This window comes from Bufo bufo, chromosome 3 (genome assembly GCF_905171765.1).
Source record: "Bufo bufo chromosome 3, aBufBuf1.1, whole genome shotgun sequence".
Classification (NCBI taxonomy): Eukaryota; Metazoa; Chordata; class Amphibia; order Anura; family Bufonidae; genus Bufo; species Bufo bufo.
This window is the reverse complement of record NC_053391.1, coordinates 826,221-843,729: the sequence shown is the minus strand read 5'-3', so window position 1 is coordinate 843,729 and position 17,509 is coordinate 826,221. Positions and strand designations below refer to the sequence as shown.

The following is a 17,509-nucleotide window of genomic DNA, read 5'->3' as shown; positions in this document are numbered from 1 at the left end:
CACGCTGTGGAGTACTTGGACGCGTGTGATGGAGCATTGTCCTGCATGAAAATCATGTTTTTCTTGAAGGATGCAGACTTCTTCCTGTACCACTGCTTGAAGAAGGTGTCTTCCAGAAACTGGCAGTAGGACTGGGAGTTGAGCTTGACTCCATCCTCAACCCAAAAAGGCCCCACAAGCTCATCTTTGATGATACCAGCCCAAACCAGTACTCCACCTCCACCTTGCTGGCGTCTGAGTCGGACTGGAGCTCTCTGCCATTTACCAATCCAGCCACGGGCCCATCCATCTGGCCCATCAAGACTCACTCTCATTTCATCAGTCCATAAAACCTTAGAAAAATCAGTCTTGAGATATTTCTTGGCCCAGTCTTGACGTTTCAGCTTGTGTGTCTTGTTCAGTGGTGGTCGTCTTTCAGCCTTTCTTACCTTGGCCATGTCTCTGAGTATTGCACACCTTGTGCTTTTGGGCACTCCAGTGATGTTGCAGCTCTGAAATATGGCCAAACTGGTGGCAAGTGGCATCTTGGCAGCTGCACGCTTGACTTTTCTCAGTTCATGGGCAGTTATTTTGCGCCTTGGTTTTTCCACACGCTTCTTGCGACCCTGTTGACTATTTTGAATGAAATGCTTGATTGTTCGATGATCACGCTTCAGAAGCTTTGCAGTTTTAAGAGTGCTGCATCCCTCTGCAAGATATCTCACTATTTTTGACTTTTCTGAGCCTGTCAAGTCCTTCTTTTGACCCATTTTGCCAAAGGAAAGGAAGTTGCCTAATAATTATGCACACCTAATATAGGGTGTTGATGTCATTAGACCACACCCCTTCTCATTACAGAGATGCACATCACCTAATATGCTTAATTGGTAGTAGGCTTTCGAGCCTATACAGCTTGGAGTAAGACAACATGCATAAAGAGGATGATGTGGTCAAAATACTCATTTGCCTAATAATTCTGCACGCAGTGTATAGGGGTGGAGAACATGGATGGTGGACGTGTAGGGAGGAAGAAGTGATGATGTGTGGGACGGGAGGGTATATAGGGGTGGAGGACGTGTAGGGAGGAAGAAGTGATGATGTGTAGGAATGGAGGGTATATAGGGGTGGAGAACATGGGTGGAGGACGTGTAGGGAGGAGGAAGTGATGATGTGTAGGAATGGAGGGTATATAGGGGTGGAGAACATGGGTGGAGGATATGTAGGGAATGATATGAAGAAATATATAGACTGATCTATAGTTAAGGAAGGGACTGTATTATCAAGTGATCCATGGACTGCTCTTTGTTAAAGGAAGGGACTGTGTGATATCAGATGATATACAGACCATTATATGGTTAAAAAACGGACTGTGTGATATCGGGACATATATGGACTGTTCTGTGGCAGATGATGGACCGTGTGATATCAGGACATATACGGACTGTTCTGTGGCAGATGATGGACCGTGTGATATCAGGACATATACGGACTGTTCTGTGGCAGATGTTGGACCGTGTGATATCAGGACATATACAATGGAGGAGGTACAGAGACATGGGATGTTCCATGGAGGTGACACTTACCCACACTGGTCATGTAGAGCGGCAACCAGAACAGGAAAGTGTAACTGACCAGTTTGGCAAATAACAAACACATGGAGAACTCTACCACCCCCTGCAGGAGACAAGGAGATATGCAGCACATTATAAACAGCACATTGCTCTATGATGTCCTGACCACATGGCAGAGGTGTGGCGACAGGACCTCAATAATCTTACAATATCCAGTGTCACACAGTCCATGTTCAGTCCCTATTATCAGTTCATAGGTGAAAAGATGATCAGGGTAGGACTGTAACGCTTCTACTTCACTTACTGGTATTTGTAGTGCCCCAAAGAAGCTGATGGCAGATGTTCCGCTCTTCCCAGCACTGGGGTCCCTCTGCAGAATGACCACATGATGAGTGGGGTACACGGGTGTAGGACCCAGCATATTCTGCATCTCCCAGTTCTAAGAAGAAAAAAAACACCCCAACATTCAGTCATGTCCACCTCTCCAACAACCTCCACCTCCACCGGTCATCAGCCTCCATTATAATATGTACCCCCCCGGGGTGAGCAGCCCCAAAATCCCTAACCCTACCTGCACCCCAACATTCACAGTCATGTCCGCCTCTCCAACAACGTAACCTCCACCGGTCATCAGCCTCCATTATAATATGTACCCCCGGGGTCAGCAGCCCCAACATCCCTAACCCTACCTGCACCCCAACATTCACAGTCATGTCCACCTCTCCAATAACCGCAACCTCCACCGGTCATCAGCCTCCATTATAATATGTACCCCCCCGGGGTGAGCAGCCCCAAAATCCCTAACCCTACCTGCACCCCAACATTCACAGTCATGTCCGCCTCTCCAACAACGTAACCTCCACCGGTCATCAGCCTCCATTATAATATGTACCCCCGGGGTCAGCAGCCCCAACATCCCTAACCCTACCTGCACCCCAACATTCACAGTCATGTCCACCTCTCCAATAACCGCAACCTCCACCGGTCATCAGCCTCCATTATAATATGTTCCCCCAGGGTGAGCAGCCCCAACATGCCTAACCCTACCTGCACCCAACATTCACAGTCATGTCCACCTCTCCAATAACCGCAACCTCCACCGGTTATCAGCCTCCATTATAATATGTACCCCCAGGGAGAGCAGCCCCAACATGCCTAACCCTACCTGCACCCCAACATTCACAGTCATGTCCACCTCTCCAATAACCGCAACCTCCACCGGTCATCAGCCTCCATTATAATATGTACCCCCCCGGGGTGAGCAGCCCCAACATGCCTAACCCTACCTGCACCCCAACATTCACAGTCATGTCCACCTCTCCAATAACCGCAACCTCCACCGGTCATCAGCCTCCATTATAATATGTACCCCCGGGGTCAGCAGCCCCAACATGCCTAACCCTACCTGCACCCCAACATTCACAGTCATGTCCACCTCTCCAACAATGTAACCTCCACCTGTCATCAGCCTCCATTATAATATGTACCCCCAGGGTGAGCAGCCCCAACATGCCTAACCCTACCTGCACCCCAACATTCACAGTCATGTCCACCTCTTCAACAACGTAACCTCCACTGGTCATCAGCCTCTATTATAATATGTACCCCCAGGGTGAGCAGCCCCAACATGCCTAACCCTACCTGCACCCAACATTCACAGTCATGTCCACCTCTCCAACAACGTAACGTCCACCGGTCATCAGCCTCCATTATAATATGTAACCCCGGGGTCAGCAGCCCCAACATGCCTAACCCTACCTGCACCCCAACATTCACAGTCATGTCCACCTCTCCAACAACGTAACCTCCACCTGTCATCAGCCTCCATTATAATATGTACCCCCCAGGGTGAGCAGCCCCAACATCCCTAACCCTACCTGCACCCCAACATTCACAGTCATCTCCACCTCTCCAACAACCTCCACCGGTCATCAGCCTCCATTATAATATGTACCCCCCAGGGTGAGCAGCCCCAACATCCCTAACCCTACCTGCACCCAACATTCACAGTCATGTCCACCTCTCCAACAACGTAACCTCCACCTGTTATCAGCCTCCATTATAATATGTAACCCCGGGTCAGCAGCCCCAACATGCCTAACCCTACCTGCACCCCAACATTCACAGTCATCTCCACCTCTCCAACAACCTCCACCGGTCATCAGCCTCCATTATAATATGTACCCCCCAGGGTGAGCAGCCCCAACATCCCTAACCCTACATGCACCCCAACATTCACAGTCATGTCCACCTCTCCAACAACGTTCCCTCCACCGGTCATCAGCCTCCATTATAATATGTACCCCCAGGGTGAGCAGCCCCAACATGCCTAACCCTACCTGCACCCCAACATTCACAGTCATGTCCACCTCTCCAACAACGTAACCTCCACCTGTCACCAGCCTCCATTATAATATGTACCCTCGGGGTCAGCAGCCCCAACATGCCTAACCCTACCTGCACCCCAACATTCACAGTCATGTCCGCCTCTCCAACAACGTAACCTCCACCTGTCATCAGACTTCATTATAATATGTACCCTCGGGGTCAGCAGCCCCAACATGCCTAACCCTACCTGCACCCCAACATTCACAGTCATGTCCGCCTCTCCAACAACGTAACCTCCACCTGTCATCAGCCTCCATTATAATATGTACCCCCGGGGTCAGCAGTCGCAGAATTCCTAATCCTTCCTGCGCCCCAACATTCACAGTCATGTCCACCTCTCCAACAACGTAACCTCCACCTGTCACCAGCCTCCATTATAATATGTACCCCCAGGGTGAGCAGCTCCAACATGCCTAACCCTACCTGCACCCCAACATTCACAGTCATGTCCACCTCTCCAACAACGTAACCTCCACCTGTCATCAGCCTTCACAGTAATATGTACCCCCTGGGGTGAGCAACTCCAACATGCCTAACCCTACCTGCACCCCAACATTCACAGTCATGTCCACCTCTCCAACAACCTCCACCGGTCATCAGCCTTCACTGTAATATGTACCCCCTGGGGTGAGCAACTCCAACATGCCTAACCCTACCTGCACCCCAACATTCACAGTCATGTCCACCTCTCCAACAACCTCCACTGGTCATCAGCCTCCATTATAATATGTAGCCCCCAGGGTGAGCAACTCCAACATGCCTAACCCTACCTGCACCCAAACATTCACAGTCATGTCCACCTCTCCAACAACGTAACCTCCACCTGTCATCAGCCTCCATTATAATATGTACCCCCCAGGGTGAGCAGCCCCAACATCCCTAACCCTACCTGCACCCCAACATTCACAGTCATGTCCACCTCTCCAACAACCTCCACCTCCACCGGTCATCAGCCTTCACTGTAATATGTACCCTCTGGGGTGAGCAACTCCAACATGCCTAACCCTACGTGCACCCCAACATTCACAGTCATGTCCACCTCTCCAACAACCTCCACTGGTCATCAGCCTCCATTATAATATGTAGCCCCCGGGGTGAGCAACTCCAACATGCCTAACCCTACCTGCACCCAAACATTCACAGTCATGTCCACCTCTCCAACAACGTAACCTCCACCTGTCATCAGCCTCCATTATAATATGTACCCCCCAGGGTGAGCAGCCCCAACATCCCTAACCCTACCTGCACCCCAACATTCACAGTCATGTCCACCTCTCCAATAACCGCAACCTCCACCGGTCATCAGCCTCCATTATAATATGTACCCCCCCGGGGTGAGCAGCCCCAAAATCCCTAACCCTACCTGCACCCCAACATTCACAGTCATGTCTGCCTCTCCAACAACGTAACCTCCACCGGTCATCAGCCTCCATTATAATATGTACCCCCGGGGTGAGCAACTCCAACATGCCTAACCCTACCTGCACCCAAACATTCACAGTCATGTCCACCTCTCCAACAACGTAACCTCCACCTGTCATCAGCCTCCATTATAATATGTACCCCCCAGGGTGAGCAGCCCCAACATCCCTAACCCTACCTGCACCCCAACATTCACAGTCATGTCCACCTCTCCAACAACCTCCACCTCCACCGGTCATCAGCCTTCACTGTAATATGTACCCCCTGGGGTGAGCAACTCCAACATGCCTAACCCTACCTGCACCCCAACATTCACAGTCATGTCCACCTCTCCAACAACCTCCACTGGTCATCAGCCTCCATTATAATATGTAGCCCCCGGGGTGAGCAACTCCAACATGCCTAACCCTACCTGCACCCAAACATTCACAGTCATGTCCACCTCTCCAACAACGTAACCTCCACCTGTCATCAGCCTCCATTATAATATGTACCCCCCAGGGTGAGCAGCCCCAACATCCCTAACCCTACCTGCACCCCAACATTCACAGTCATGTCCACCTCTCCAATAACCGCAACCTCCACCGGTCATCAGCCTCCATTATAATATGTACCCCCCCGGGGTGAGCAGCCCCAAAATCCCTAACCCTACCTGCACCCCAACATTCACAGTCATGTCCGCCTCTCCAACAACGTAACCTCCACCGGTCATCAGCCTCCATTATAATATGTACCCCCGGGGTCAGCAGCCCCAACATGCCTAACCCTACCTGCACCCCAACATTCACAGTCATGTCCACCTCTCCAACAACGTAACCTCCACCTGTCATCAGCCTTCACTGTAATATGTACCCCCCCGGGGTCAGCAGCCCCAACATGCCTAACCCTACCTGCACCCAACATTCACAGTCATGTCAACCTCTCCAATAACCACAACCTCCACCGGTCATCAGCCTCCATTATAATATGTAGCCCCCGGGGTGAGCAACTCCAACATGCCTAACCCTACCTGCACCCAAACATTCACAGTCATGTCCACCTCTCCAACAACCTCCACTGGTCATCAGCCTCCATTATAATATGTAGCCCCCGGGGTGAGCAACTCCAACATGCCTAACCCTACCTGCACCCAAACATTCACAGTCATGTCCACCTCTCCAACAACCATAACCTCCACCTGTCATCAGCCTTCATTATAATATGTAACCCCGGGTCAGCAGCCCCAACATGCCTAACCCTACCTGCACCCAACATTCACAGTCATGTCCACCTCTCCAACAACGTAACCTCCACCTGTCATCAGCCTCCATTATAATATGTACCCCCTGGGGTCAGCAGCCCCAACATCCCTAACCCTACCTGCACCCAACATTCACAATCATGTCCACCTCTCCAGGTATTAAAGGGACACTTCCTTTAAAACATTTTCCTCACATATTAAGAGTCTACATGAGAACATTCTATATATATTTTTTGCAGTAGTGGATAGTTTTAAATTTTTGAGGTCATGCCATGTCTTCTCCCTCCTGTCCAGAATTTCAGCAATGCAGACAGTGTTACTTAACTCTTTCAGTCAGACCATCACTCTGACCAGAGCGCCCCCTGTGGTCACTCCATTAGAACATCGCACTGATACATTCACTTCTTTTCTGTATCTAGTTCCATCCAGAGAACAGTAGAGCAGTCATACACCTACTATTATAATGAGGACTACCCTGCAGCTGCCATCTTCCCCTCACAGCAGCAGTAAACTGACAAGGAGTTACCTCTCTACAGGAGGCTTTATTCTTCCTGCTGACCAGATTTAGTCATTTCCAGTTAAATATTGAAAACTGCCATTTATGCAGAAAGAAATGTTTTCTAAGGATGTTGAGTTTAGAAAAATAAATACCCCATTTCTTACAAACATGTGTCATCTGCCTTTGGCCTTTTACCTTTTCAGGATAAGATTCTTCCGCCTTTAGGATTTGATTTTGGATCTTCAGTCCATTACATGAGACGTTTGGAGGAGACTAAGAATGAGAAAACTGGAAGGAGTGAAGACGAGATCCTAAGGAAAACAAAGAGCAACTGACAGAAGGACAGACCAAGGAACAGGTGGAGGGAGCAGAAAGTGGAGAGAGCAGTAGTGGAGAGAGCAGTAGTGGAGACAGCAGCAGGTGGAGGGAGCAGCAGGTGGATAGAGCAGCAGGTGGAGGGAGCAGCAGACAGAAAAAGGAGCAGGTGGAGGGAGCAGAAAGTGGAGAGAGCAACAGGTGGAGGGAGCAGAAAGTGGAGCGAGCAGCAGGTGGAGCGAGCAGCAGGTGGAGAGAGCAGCAGGTGGAGCGAGCAGCAGGTGGAGCGAGCAGCAGGTGGAGCGAGCAGCAGGTGGAGAGAGCAGCAGCTGGAGCGAGCAGCAGGTGGAGCGAGCAGCAGGTGGATAGAGCAGCAGGTGGAGGGAGCAGCAGACAGAAAAAGGAGCAGGTGGAGGGAGCAGAAAGTGGAGAGAGCAGCAGGTGGAGGGAGCAGAAAGTGGAGCGAGCAGCAGGTGGAGCGAGCAGCAGGTGGAGAGAGCAGCAGGTGGAGCGAGCAGCAGGTGGAGCGAGCAGCAGGTGGAGCGAGCAGCAGGTGGAGAGAGCAGCAGCTGGAGCAAGCAGCAGGTGGAGAGAGCAGCAGGTGGAGAGAGCAGCAGGTGTAAAGATCAGCAGGTGGAGGGAGCAGCAGGTGGAGGGACCAGCAGACAGAAAAAGGAGCAGGTGGAGGGAGCAGCAGACAGAAAAAGGAGCAGGTGGAGAAAGCAGCAGACAGAAAAAGGAGCAGGTGGAGGGAGCAGCAGGTGGAGCGAGCAGCAGGTTGGGAGCGAGCAGCAGGTGGAGAGAGCAGCAGGTGGAGAGAGCAGCAGGTGGAGCGAGCAGCAGGTGGAGAGAGCAGCAGCTGGAGCGAGCAGCAGGTGGAGCGAGCAGCAGGTGGAGAGAGCAGCAGGTGTAAAGATCATCAGGTGGAGTGAGCAGCAGGTTGGGAGCGAGCAGCAGGTGGAGAGAGCAGCAGGTGGAGAGAGCAGCAGGTGGAGCGAGCAGCAGGTGGAGCGAGCAGCAGGTGGAGCAAGCAGCAGGTGGAGAGAGAAGCAGGTGGAGAGAGCAGCAGGTGGAGTGAGCAGCAGGTGGAGGGAGCAGCAGGTGGAGGGAGTAGCAGGTGGAGAGAGCAGCAGGTGGAGGGAGCAGCAGACAGAAAAAGGAGCAGGTGGAGGGAGCAGCAGGTGGAGCGAGCAGCAGGTGGAGCGAGCAGCAGGTGGAGTGAGCAGCAGGTGGAGCTAGCAGCAGGTGGAGAGAGAAGCAGGTGGAGAGAGAAGCAGGTGGAGAGAGAAGCAGGTGGAGCGAGCAGCAGGTGGAGCGAGAAGCAGGTGGAGGGAGCAGCAAGTGGAGGGAGCAGCAGGTGGAGGGAGCAGCAGGTGGAGGGAGCAGCAGGTGGAGGGAGCAGCAGGTGGAGCGAGCAGCAGACAGAAAAAGGAGCAGGTGGAGAGAGCAGCAGGTGGAGCGAGCAGCAGGTGGAGAGAAAAGCAGGTGGAGAGAGAAGCAGGTGGAGAGAGAAGCAGGTGGAGGGAGCAGCAGGTGGAGGGAGCAGCAGACAGAAAAAGGAGAAATGAGCAGGTGGAGGGAGCAGCAGGTGGAGCGAGCAGCAGGTGGAGCGAGCAGCAGGTGGAGAGAGAAGCAGGTGGAGAGAGAAGCAGGTGGAGAGAGCAGCAGGTGGAGGGAGCAGCAGGTGGAGGGAACAGCAGGTGGAGGGAGCAGCAGACAGAAAAAGGAGCAGGTGGAGGGAGCAGCAGACAGAAAAAGGAGCAGGTGGAGGGAGCAGCAGACAGAAAAAGGAGCAGGTGGAGGGAGCAGCAGGTGGAGCGAGCAGCAGGAGAAGAGAGCAGCAGCCAGAAAAAGGAGCAGGTGGAGAGAGCAGCAGGTGGAGGGAGCAGCAAGTGGAGAGAGCAGCAGGTGGAGAGAGCAGCAGGTTAAGAGAGCAGCAGCCAGAAAAAGGAGCAGGTGGAGAAAGCAGAAAATGGAGAGAGCAGCAAGTGGAGAGAGCAGCAGGTGGAGAGAGCAGCAGGTGGAAAGAGCAACAGGTTGAGAGAGCAGCAGGGGAAGGGAGCAGCAGGAGGAGGGAGCAGCAGGTGGAGGGAGCAGCAGCTAGAAAGGGGAGCAGTTGGAGGGTTAGGCAGCAGCTAGAAAGAGGAGCAAGTGGAGGGAGCATCAGGTGGAGGCAGTGGCAGGTGGGGGCAGCAGCAGCAAGAAAGAGGAGTAGGTGGAAGGAGCAGCAGGTGGAGGGAGCAGCAGCTAGAAAGAGGAGCAGATGGAGGCAGCGGCAGGTGGAGCGAGCAGTAGGCAGAGGAAGCAGAAAGTAGAGGCAGCGGCAGGTGGAGGAAGCAGCGGGTGGAGAGAGCAGCAGATGAAGGGAGCAAACAGTTGAGACAGCAGCAAGTGGAGGGAGCAGCAGGTGGTGGGAGCGGCAGGTATAGGGAGCAGCAGCTAGAAAGAGGAGCAAGTGGAGAGAGCGGCAGGTGGAGGGAGCGGCAAGTGGAAGGAGCGGCAGGTGGAAGGAGCGGCAGGTATAGGGAACAGCAGCTAGAAAGAGGAGCAAGTGGAGAGAGCGGCAGGAGGAGACAGCAGCAGGTGGGGGAGCAGTAGTTAGAGGAAGCAGAAAGTGGAGAGAGAAGCAGGTGGAGGGAGCAACAAATGGAGACAGCAGGTGGAGGAGGGAGCAAATAGTGGAGCTAGCGGCAGGTACAGGAAGCAGCAGGTGTGGAGAGCAGCAGGTAGAAGTAGCAGCAGGCAGAGGAAGCAGAAAGTGGAGAAAACAGCAGGTGAAGAGAGCAGCAGGCAGAGGAATCAGAAAGTGGAGAGAGCAGCAGGTGGAGGGAGCAGCAACTAGAAAGAGCAGCAGGTGGAGGGAGCCGAAGGTGGTGGGAGCAGCAGCTGGAGGGAGCAGCAGCTAGAACTAGCAGAAAGTGGAGAGCAGCAAGTAGAGGGAGCAGCAACTGGAGTGAGCAGCAGGTGGAGAGAGCAGCAGGAAGAAGGAGCAGCAGGTGGAACAAGCAGCAGGTAGCGAGAGCAGAAAGTGGAGGGAGCAAACTATGGAGACAGCAGCAGGTGGAGTGAGCATCAGGTACAGGGAGCAGCAGGTAGAGAGAGCAGCACGTAGAGGCAGCAGCAATTGGAGTGAGCAGCAGGTTGAGGGAGCAGCAGCTAGAGAGTGCAGCAGGCAGAGGAAGCAGAAAGGGGAGAGAGAAGCAGACGGAGACAGCAGCAGGCAGAGGAAGTAGCAGCAAGTGGAGGGAGCAGCAGGCAGAGGGAGCAGAAAGGGCAAAGAGAAGCAGACGGAGACAGCAGCAGACAGAGGTAGCAGTAGATTGAGGGAGCAGCAGGTGGTGAGAGCAGCTAGAAAGAGCAGCAAGTGGAGGGAGCAGCACGTAGAGGGAGCAGCAATTGGAGCGAGCAGCAGGAAGACGGAGCAGCAAGTGAAGGGAGCAGCAGGTGGAATGAGCAGCAGGTAGCGAGAGCAGAAAAGTTTAGGGAGCAAACTATGGAGACAGCAGCAGGTGGAGAGAGCAGTACGTAGAGGGAGCAGCAGCTAGAAAGAGCAGCAAGTGGAGAGAGCAGCACGTAGAGGCAGCAGCAATTGGAGCGAGCAGCAGGTTGAGGGAGTGGCAGCTAGAGAGTGCAGCAGACAGAAGAAGCAGCAGGTGGAGGGAGCAGCAGGCAGAGGAAGCAGCAGGTGGAGAGAGCAGCAGGTGGAGGGAGCAGCAGGTGGAGGGAGCAAACGGTAGAGACAGCAGCAGGTGGGGAGCAGCAATTGGAGCAAGCAGCAGGTGGAGGGAGCAGCAAGTAGAGGGAGTAGCAATTGGAGAGAGCAGTAGGTGTAGGGAGCAAACCGTGGAGACAGCAGCAGGTGGAGCGAGCAGCAGGCACAGGAAGAAAAAAGTGGAGAGAGCAGTAGGTGTAGGAAGCAGCAGGTGGACATAAGGAGTGGCTGAATGTGAAGAGGATCAGGAGAAGCAGAGTACAATTACCAGAGGAGGATTCTCGATCTTGATGTCTCGAGGATCTAAACATAAAAAAAATGACAATGTGTAATAAAATTATAATGTATCAGTACAAGATGAGAGGGAAAATGTAAGAACCAGTTATTATAAGCCGGTCACTGTACATTATATGATGTGGAGGATGTGAGGACCGGTCATTATAAGCCGCTCACTGTACATTATATGATGTGAAGGATGTGGGGACCAGTCATTATAAGCCAGTCACTGTACATCACATGAGGTGAGGATCGGTCATTATTAGCTTTTCACTGGTCATTGTATGAGGTGAGGACCGGTCATTATAAGAATCATGTGACTTACGCTCTATGAGGAACAGGAAACAGACGATGCCCATGACTCCAATAATCACCCCAGGGACCACGAATGACATCCCCCAACAGGAGGACACCCAGAATCCAGCAATGAGGGACCCGAAGATGTTACCCACAGAGGTGTGCGAGTTCCAGACTCCCATGATGAGACCTCTCCTAATAGAGGGAAAAAGAGACAAGTCCAGTCACTGTATGGAGACCTCTCCTAATACAGAGAGGAGACAGGTCCAGTCACTGTATGGAGATCTATCCAAGAGAAGACAGATGGAGATCTTGGAGCTCCTCACACCTGTTTTATTAGTTACGTACCTTCCTTTTCCAAACCAGTTTCCAATGCAGGTGACTACGCTCGGCCATCCTGTGGTCTGAACCAAACCGTTCAGCACCTGAGATTGGAAGAGACAGGAGGCCAAATTAGTCAAGAAAGAGACATGAAGACTCTTTCCACCCCCTGGCATTCAGTAGTGACTAGTGATGAGCGGGAGGTGCCATATTCGATTTCGCGATATTTCGCGAATATTCGCATGAATATTCGTGTTATATTCGTCGAAATCGAATATTCGCAATTATTCCAATTATCGCGAAATTATTTTTTCGCATATTGCGAATATTTATCTTGATAGTATAAGGCAACGTTCCTATGCTAATGACTATGGCTAGGCTAATATGTGTATTTTACGAAATTTCGTAATATTGCTCTAACTTCGTCTCTTAGAATATTACGAATATTCTAAAAGACAAAGTTAGAGCAATATTAAGAACATTTGCAAAAGTCGAAATTGCGATGCGAGTAATATAACACGAAATATTCGCATGAAGATTTCAACTTAGCACTGCTATATTCCATATTCTAGCCTAATATGGAATATAGCAGTGCTAAGTTGAAATCTTCATGCGAATATTTCGTGTTATATTACTCGCATCGCAATTGCGACTATTGCGAAATTTCGTAAAATACACATATAGATTAGATTGTAATTTAGCTAATATGGAATATAGCAGTAAGTTGAAAACGCCACTGACTGGAGCAGCCAGGAATCCAAAGGACAGGTAAGAACAACTTTAGGGAAGTGGGAAAGAAAAAAATATAATAATTTAAAAAAAATGAAAAAAAAACGAATATTCGATTTCGCGAATATATAGAACGATATTCTAAATATTCGCAAAATCTCGAAATTGCGATATTCGAGAAAAAAATTTGCAATTCGAATATTCGCGCTCAACACTAGTAGTGACCCTGTGAGTATGTGTGGTGACCCTGGACACTGTGAGAACTGAGCAGTGACCTCCTGGCGCTGTGACATTGGGTGGTGACTACCTGACGCTATAAAGTAAGAAAGTTGCGATTTCCAGCTCACCATAGACGAGGATGCACAGAACAAGACCGGACCAGCCTACTATGTACCTGACGCTGTGACTAGTGTTGATCGCGAATATTCTAATCGCAAATTTTTATCGCGAATATTGCCACTTGGAGAATTTGCGAATATCTAGTATATAGTGCTATATCTTCGTAATCACGAATATTCTGGATTTTTTTTTCATCAGTACCCATGATCCCTCACTGCTTCTTATTTGTGGGCCAATGAGAAGGCTGCAAAATCTTTGACTTTAGGAGTAGTGTTGATCGCAAATTTTCTGATTTTCGCAATCAAGAAAATAATGACTGGAGATCACAAATTCTCGAATTCGCGAATATATGATGAATATTCGCCCAAATTTTGCAAATTCGAATATTGCCCTTGCCGCTCATCACTGGCTGTGACATTGGGTAGTGACCTTCATGACACTGTGAGAACTGAGCAGTGACCTCCTGACGCTGTGACATTGGGTGGTGACCTCCTGGCGCTGTGACATTGGGTGGTGACCTTCATGACACTGTGATATTGGGTGGTGACCACCTGACGCTGTAACATTGAGTGGTGACCTTCGTGACACTGCAAAATTGGGTGGTGACCTCCTGACGCTGTGACAGTGGGTGGGAATCTCCTAACACTTACATTGGGTGTTGACCTCTTGACGCTGTGACAGTCGGTGGGCATCTCCTGACACTGACATTGGGTGATGACCTTCATGACACTGATTTTGGGTGGTGACATCCTGATGCTGTGACATTGGGTGGTGACCTTCATGACTCTGTTACATTGGGTGGTGACCTCCTGACGCTGTGACATTGGGTGCAGATCTCCTGACGCTGTGACATTGGGTGGTGACCTCCCGATGCTGTGACATTGGGTGGTGACCTCCTGACGCTGTGACATTGGGTGGGGATCTCCTGACGCTGTGACATTGGGTGGTGACCTTCTGACACTGTGACAGTAGGTGGGCATCTCCTGACACTGACATTGGATGGTGACCTTCACGACACTGATATTGGGTGGTGACGTCCTAATGCTATGACATTGGGTGGTGACCTCCTAGCACTGTGACATTGGGCGGGGATCTCCTGACACTGTGAAATTGGGTGGGGACCTCCTGATGCTGTGACATTGGGTGGTGACCTCCTAATGCTGTGACATTGGGTGGTGACCTTCACAACACTGTGACATTGGGTGGTGACCTCCTGACGCTGTGACAGTGGGTGGGCATCTCCTGACACTCATATTGGACAGTGCCCTGTTCCTTATTTTCAAAAGTTGGGAGGTATGTGTATGCTCTGTGACCTGTGCTGAGGTCATTGTGCAGGGAGGTGGAGTAGATAAGCTGTGATATTGCCTATTGCGAATGGTGAATCCTGTTTTAAGGTCATTACACTTGCAGATAATTGCTAAGATCATCACTAACAAGCGTTTGTATGACCTGGCAGTAATACTGCCACCGATTACCCGAGTGGTGAGTGGAGTGGGGTGGGGAGACTTTGCTTATATCTGTGGTTTGGAAGAATGTTATGGCTGGGGACTCTGTGTGGAGCACTGGACATCAGTCTTTTGGGAGCTTCATCCGTAGAGTGGGCAGCAGTTAGGCTCCAGCTCAGAGCCGTGAAGTGGGATGTGTCGGATAATGGTGGATGACTTCTTCTGGAGTACTTGGCTTTGAAGTTGCTCATGTACAGGTTTTACGTCACAAGCCAGGCAAGCATGCAGATTTGAAGATGCTATGGGGGTGCAGAAGGCAGAGGCGGCCTGCACCCCTGGGTGATCTGGCCCAGTTCTAATGGAAATAACAGAGGAGGAGAGTTTGTGGCGTCCAGTTTCAGAGCTCGTCTGGAAGGTCCAAGTTCACGGTCCACAAATGTTACTTCTAGTTTTGAAGGATGATCTGTAGTAGAGGAGAAGCCGTTCCAGATAACAGAGTGTCACGTCAGAGCTGTTGTCACCTCTGTGGGGGCCTCTTAGCGCCAGCAGGAGGGTTAGGAAACTCTTGGTGGCTGTGGCTCAGCTTGTTGCCACCGGTTACTACACAGCCACTGCTTTGGTTCTCCAGCTTCATCATCTCTGTTGTGTAGATCTATACTGGGAAGTGATGGAGTTTTCTTTTGCCTCTCAGAGGCGTGAAGAGGGTGTGGCGCTGACATTTTGGTCCTGTGTCATGTGATGACCCAGTGAGAAAGACATTCCAGATCAGAGCCTGGAGGAGGTGTCTGACCCAAATGGAAGAAGAACAACTGGAAAAACGGGTCAAGTGGAAAGAGACGTCATATAAGAAGAAGGGGCCACGTTTTTAACCCGGAGCAGGATATGACCATAATGACGGACTTAGTGAGTAATACGTTAACACCGCCACCGCAGAAAAGGGTGACTGACCGGGAGGAGATTCCTGATGGATCCAGGGAACCCACTCAAGGTTGCGTTTTACTTCCTCCGGATCCATTAAGATTCTCCATCTCCTCCGTGCCGGACGTCCTTCAGGGCTCGCTCATACACTCACCTGGATGATGATGTAGTATGTCAGGTTGTGGATGTTGTAGAAATATCCCAATCCAAAGAGGACAGTGAAGAAGCCACTGGCCACCATGCCAGAAGACAGGAAATAGCGGAGGGGCAAACGCTCTCCAATCATCCCACTGTGGAGAGAGGAAGACACAAGACATGGTCAACGCTACTCTACACACTGTAGACATACACCCACCTGATACACTGCACACAGACACTGCATACAGACCTGATACACTGCATACAGACACTGCATACACACCTGATACACTGCACACAGACACTGCATACACACCTGATACACTGCACACAGACACTGCATACAGACCTGATACACTGCATACAGACACTGCATACACACCTGATACACTGCACACAGACACTGCATATACACCTGATACACTGCACACAGACACTGGATACAGACCTGATACACTGCACACAGACATTGCATACAGACCTGATACACTGCACACAGACACTGCATACACACCTGATACACTGCACACAGACACTGCATACACACCTGATACACTGCACACAGACACTGCATACATACCTGATACACTGCACACAGACACTGCATACACACCTGATACACTGCACACAGACACTGCATACACACCTGATACACTGCACACAGACACTGCATACACACCTGATACACTGCATACAGACCTGATACACTGCATACAGACACTGCATACAGACACTGCATACACACCTGATACACTGCATACACACCTGATACACTGCACACAGACACTGCATACACACCTGATACACTGCACACAGACACTGCATACAGACCTGATACACTGCATACAGACACTGCATACACACCTGATACACTGCACACAGACACTGCATATACACCTGATACACTGCACACAGACACTGCATACAGACCTGATACACTGCACACAGACATTGCATACAGACCTGATACACTGCACACAGACACTGCATACACACCTGATACACTGCACACAGACACTGCATACACACCTGATACACTGCACACAGACACTGCATACACACCTGATACACTGCACACAGACACTGCATACACACCTGATACACTGCACACAGACACTGCATACACACCTGATACACTGCATACAGACCTGATACACTGCATACAGACACTGCATACACACCTGATACACTGCACAAAGACACTGCATACACACCTGATACACTGCACACAGACACTGCATACAGACCTGATACACTGCATACAGACACTGCATACACACCTGATACACTGCACACAGACACTGCATATACACCTGATACACTGCACACAGACACTGCATACAGACCTGATACACTGCACACAGACATTGCATACAGACCTGATACACTGCACACAGACACTGCATACACACCTGATACACTGCACACAGACACTACACACCCACCTGATACACTGCATACAGACACTGCATACAGACCTGATACACTGCACACAGACACTGCATACAGACCTGATACACTGCACACAGACACTGCATACACACCTGATACACTGCACACAGACACTGCATACACACCTGATACACTGCACACGGACACTGCATACAGACCTGATACACTGCACACAGAAACTGCATACATACCTGATACACTGCACACAGACACTGCATACACACCTGATACACTGCACACAGAAACTGCATACACACCTGATACACTGCACACAGACACTGCATACACACCTGATACACTGCACACAGACACTGCATACAGACCTGATACACTGCACACAGACATTGCATACAGACCAGATACACTGCACACAGACACTGCATACACACCTGATACACTGCACACAGACACTGCATACACACCTGATACACTGCACACAGACACTGCATACAGACCTGATACACTGCA

The 17,509-nt window shown here is 50.8% G+C and overlaps 1 protein-coding gene across 2 annotated transcripts in view; it reads right to left on the bottom strand.

Moving 5' to 3' along the window:
- The window catches only part of SLC37A1 (solute carrier family 37 member 1), a 77,552-nt gene that overhangs the window by 11,545 nt on the left and 48,498 nt on the right, over positions 1-17,509 (bottom strand). The window contains exons 6-12 of one of the 2 annotated variants that reach the window (XM_040422725.1): positions 15,606-15,741; positions 12,048-12,124; positions 11,728-11,894; positions 11,395-11,429; positions 7,295-7,372; positions 1,855-1,989; positions 1,563-1,653 (exon numbers count right to left, since the gene is read on the bottom strand). In XM_040422725.1, coding sequence (XP_040278659.1) covers positions 1,563-1,653; positions 1,855-1,989; positions 7,295-7,372; positions 11,395-11,429; positions 11,728-11,894; positions 12,048-12,124; positions 15,606-15,741 — 719 coding nt within the window. The remainder of the gene's footprint in view (positions 1-1,562; positions 1,654-1,854; positions 1,990-7,294; positions 7,373-11,394; positions 11,430-11,727; positions 11,895-12,047; positions 12,125-15,605; positions 15,742-17,509) is intronic. The other variant, XM_040422726.1, reaches the window with a different exon arrangement.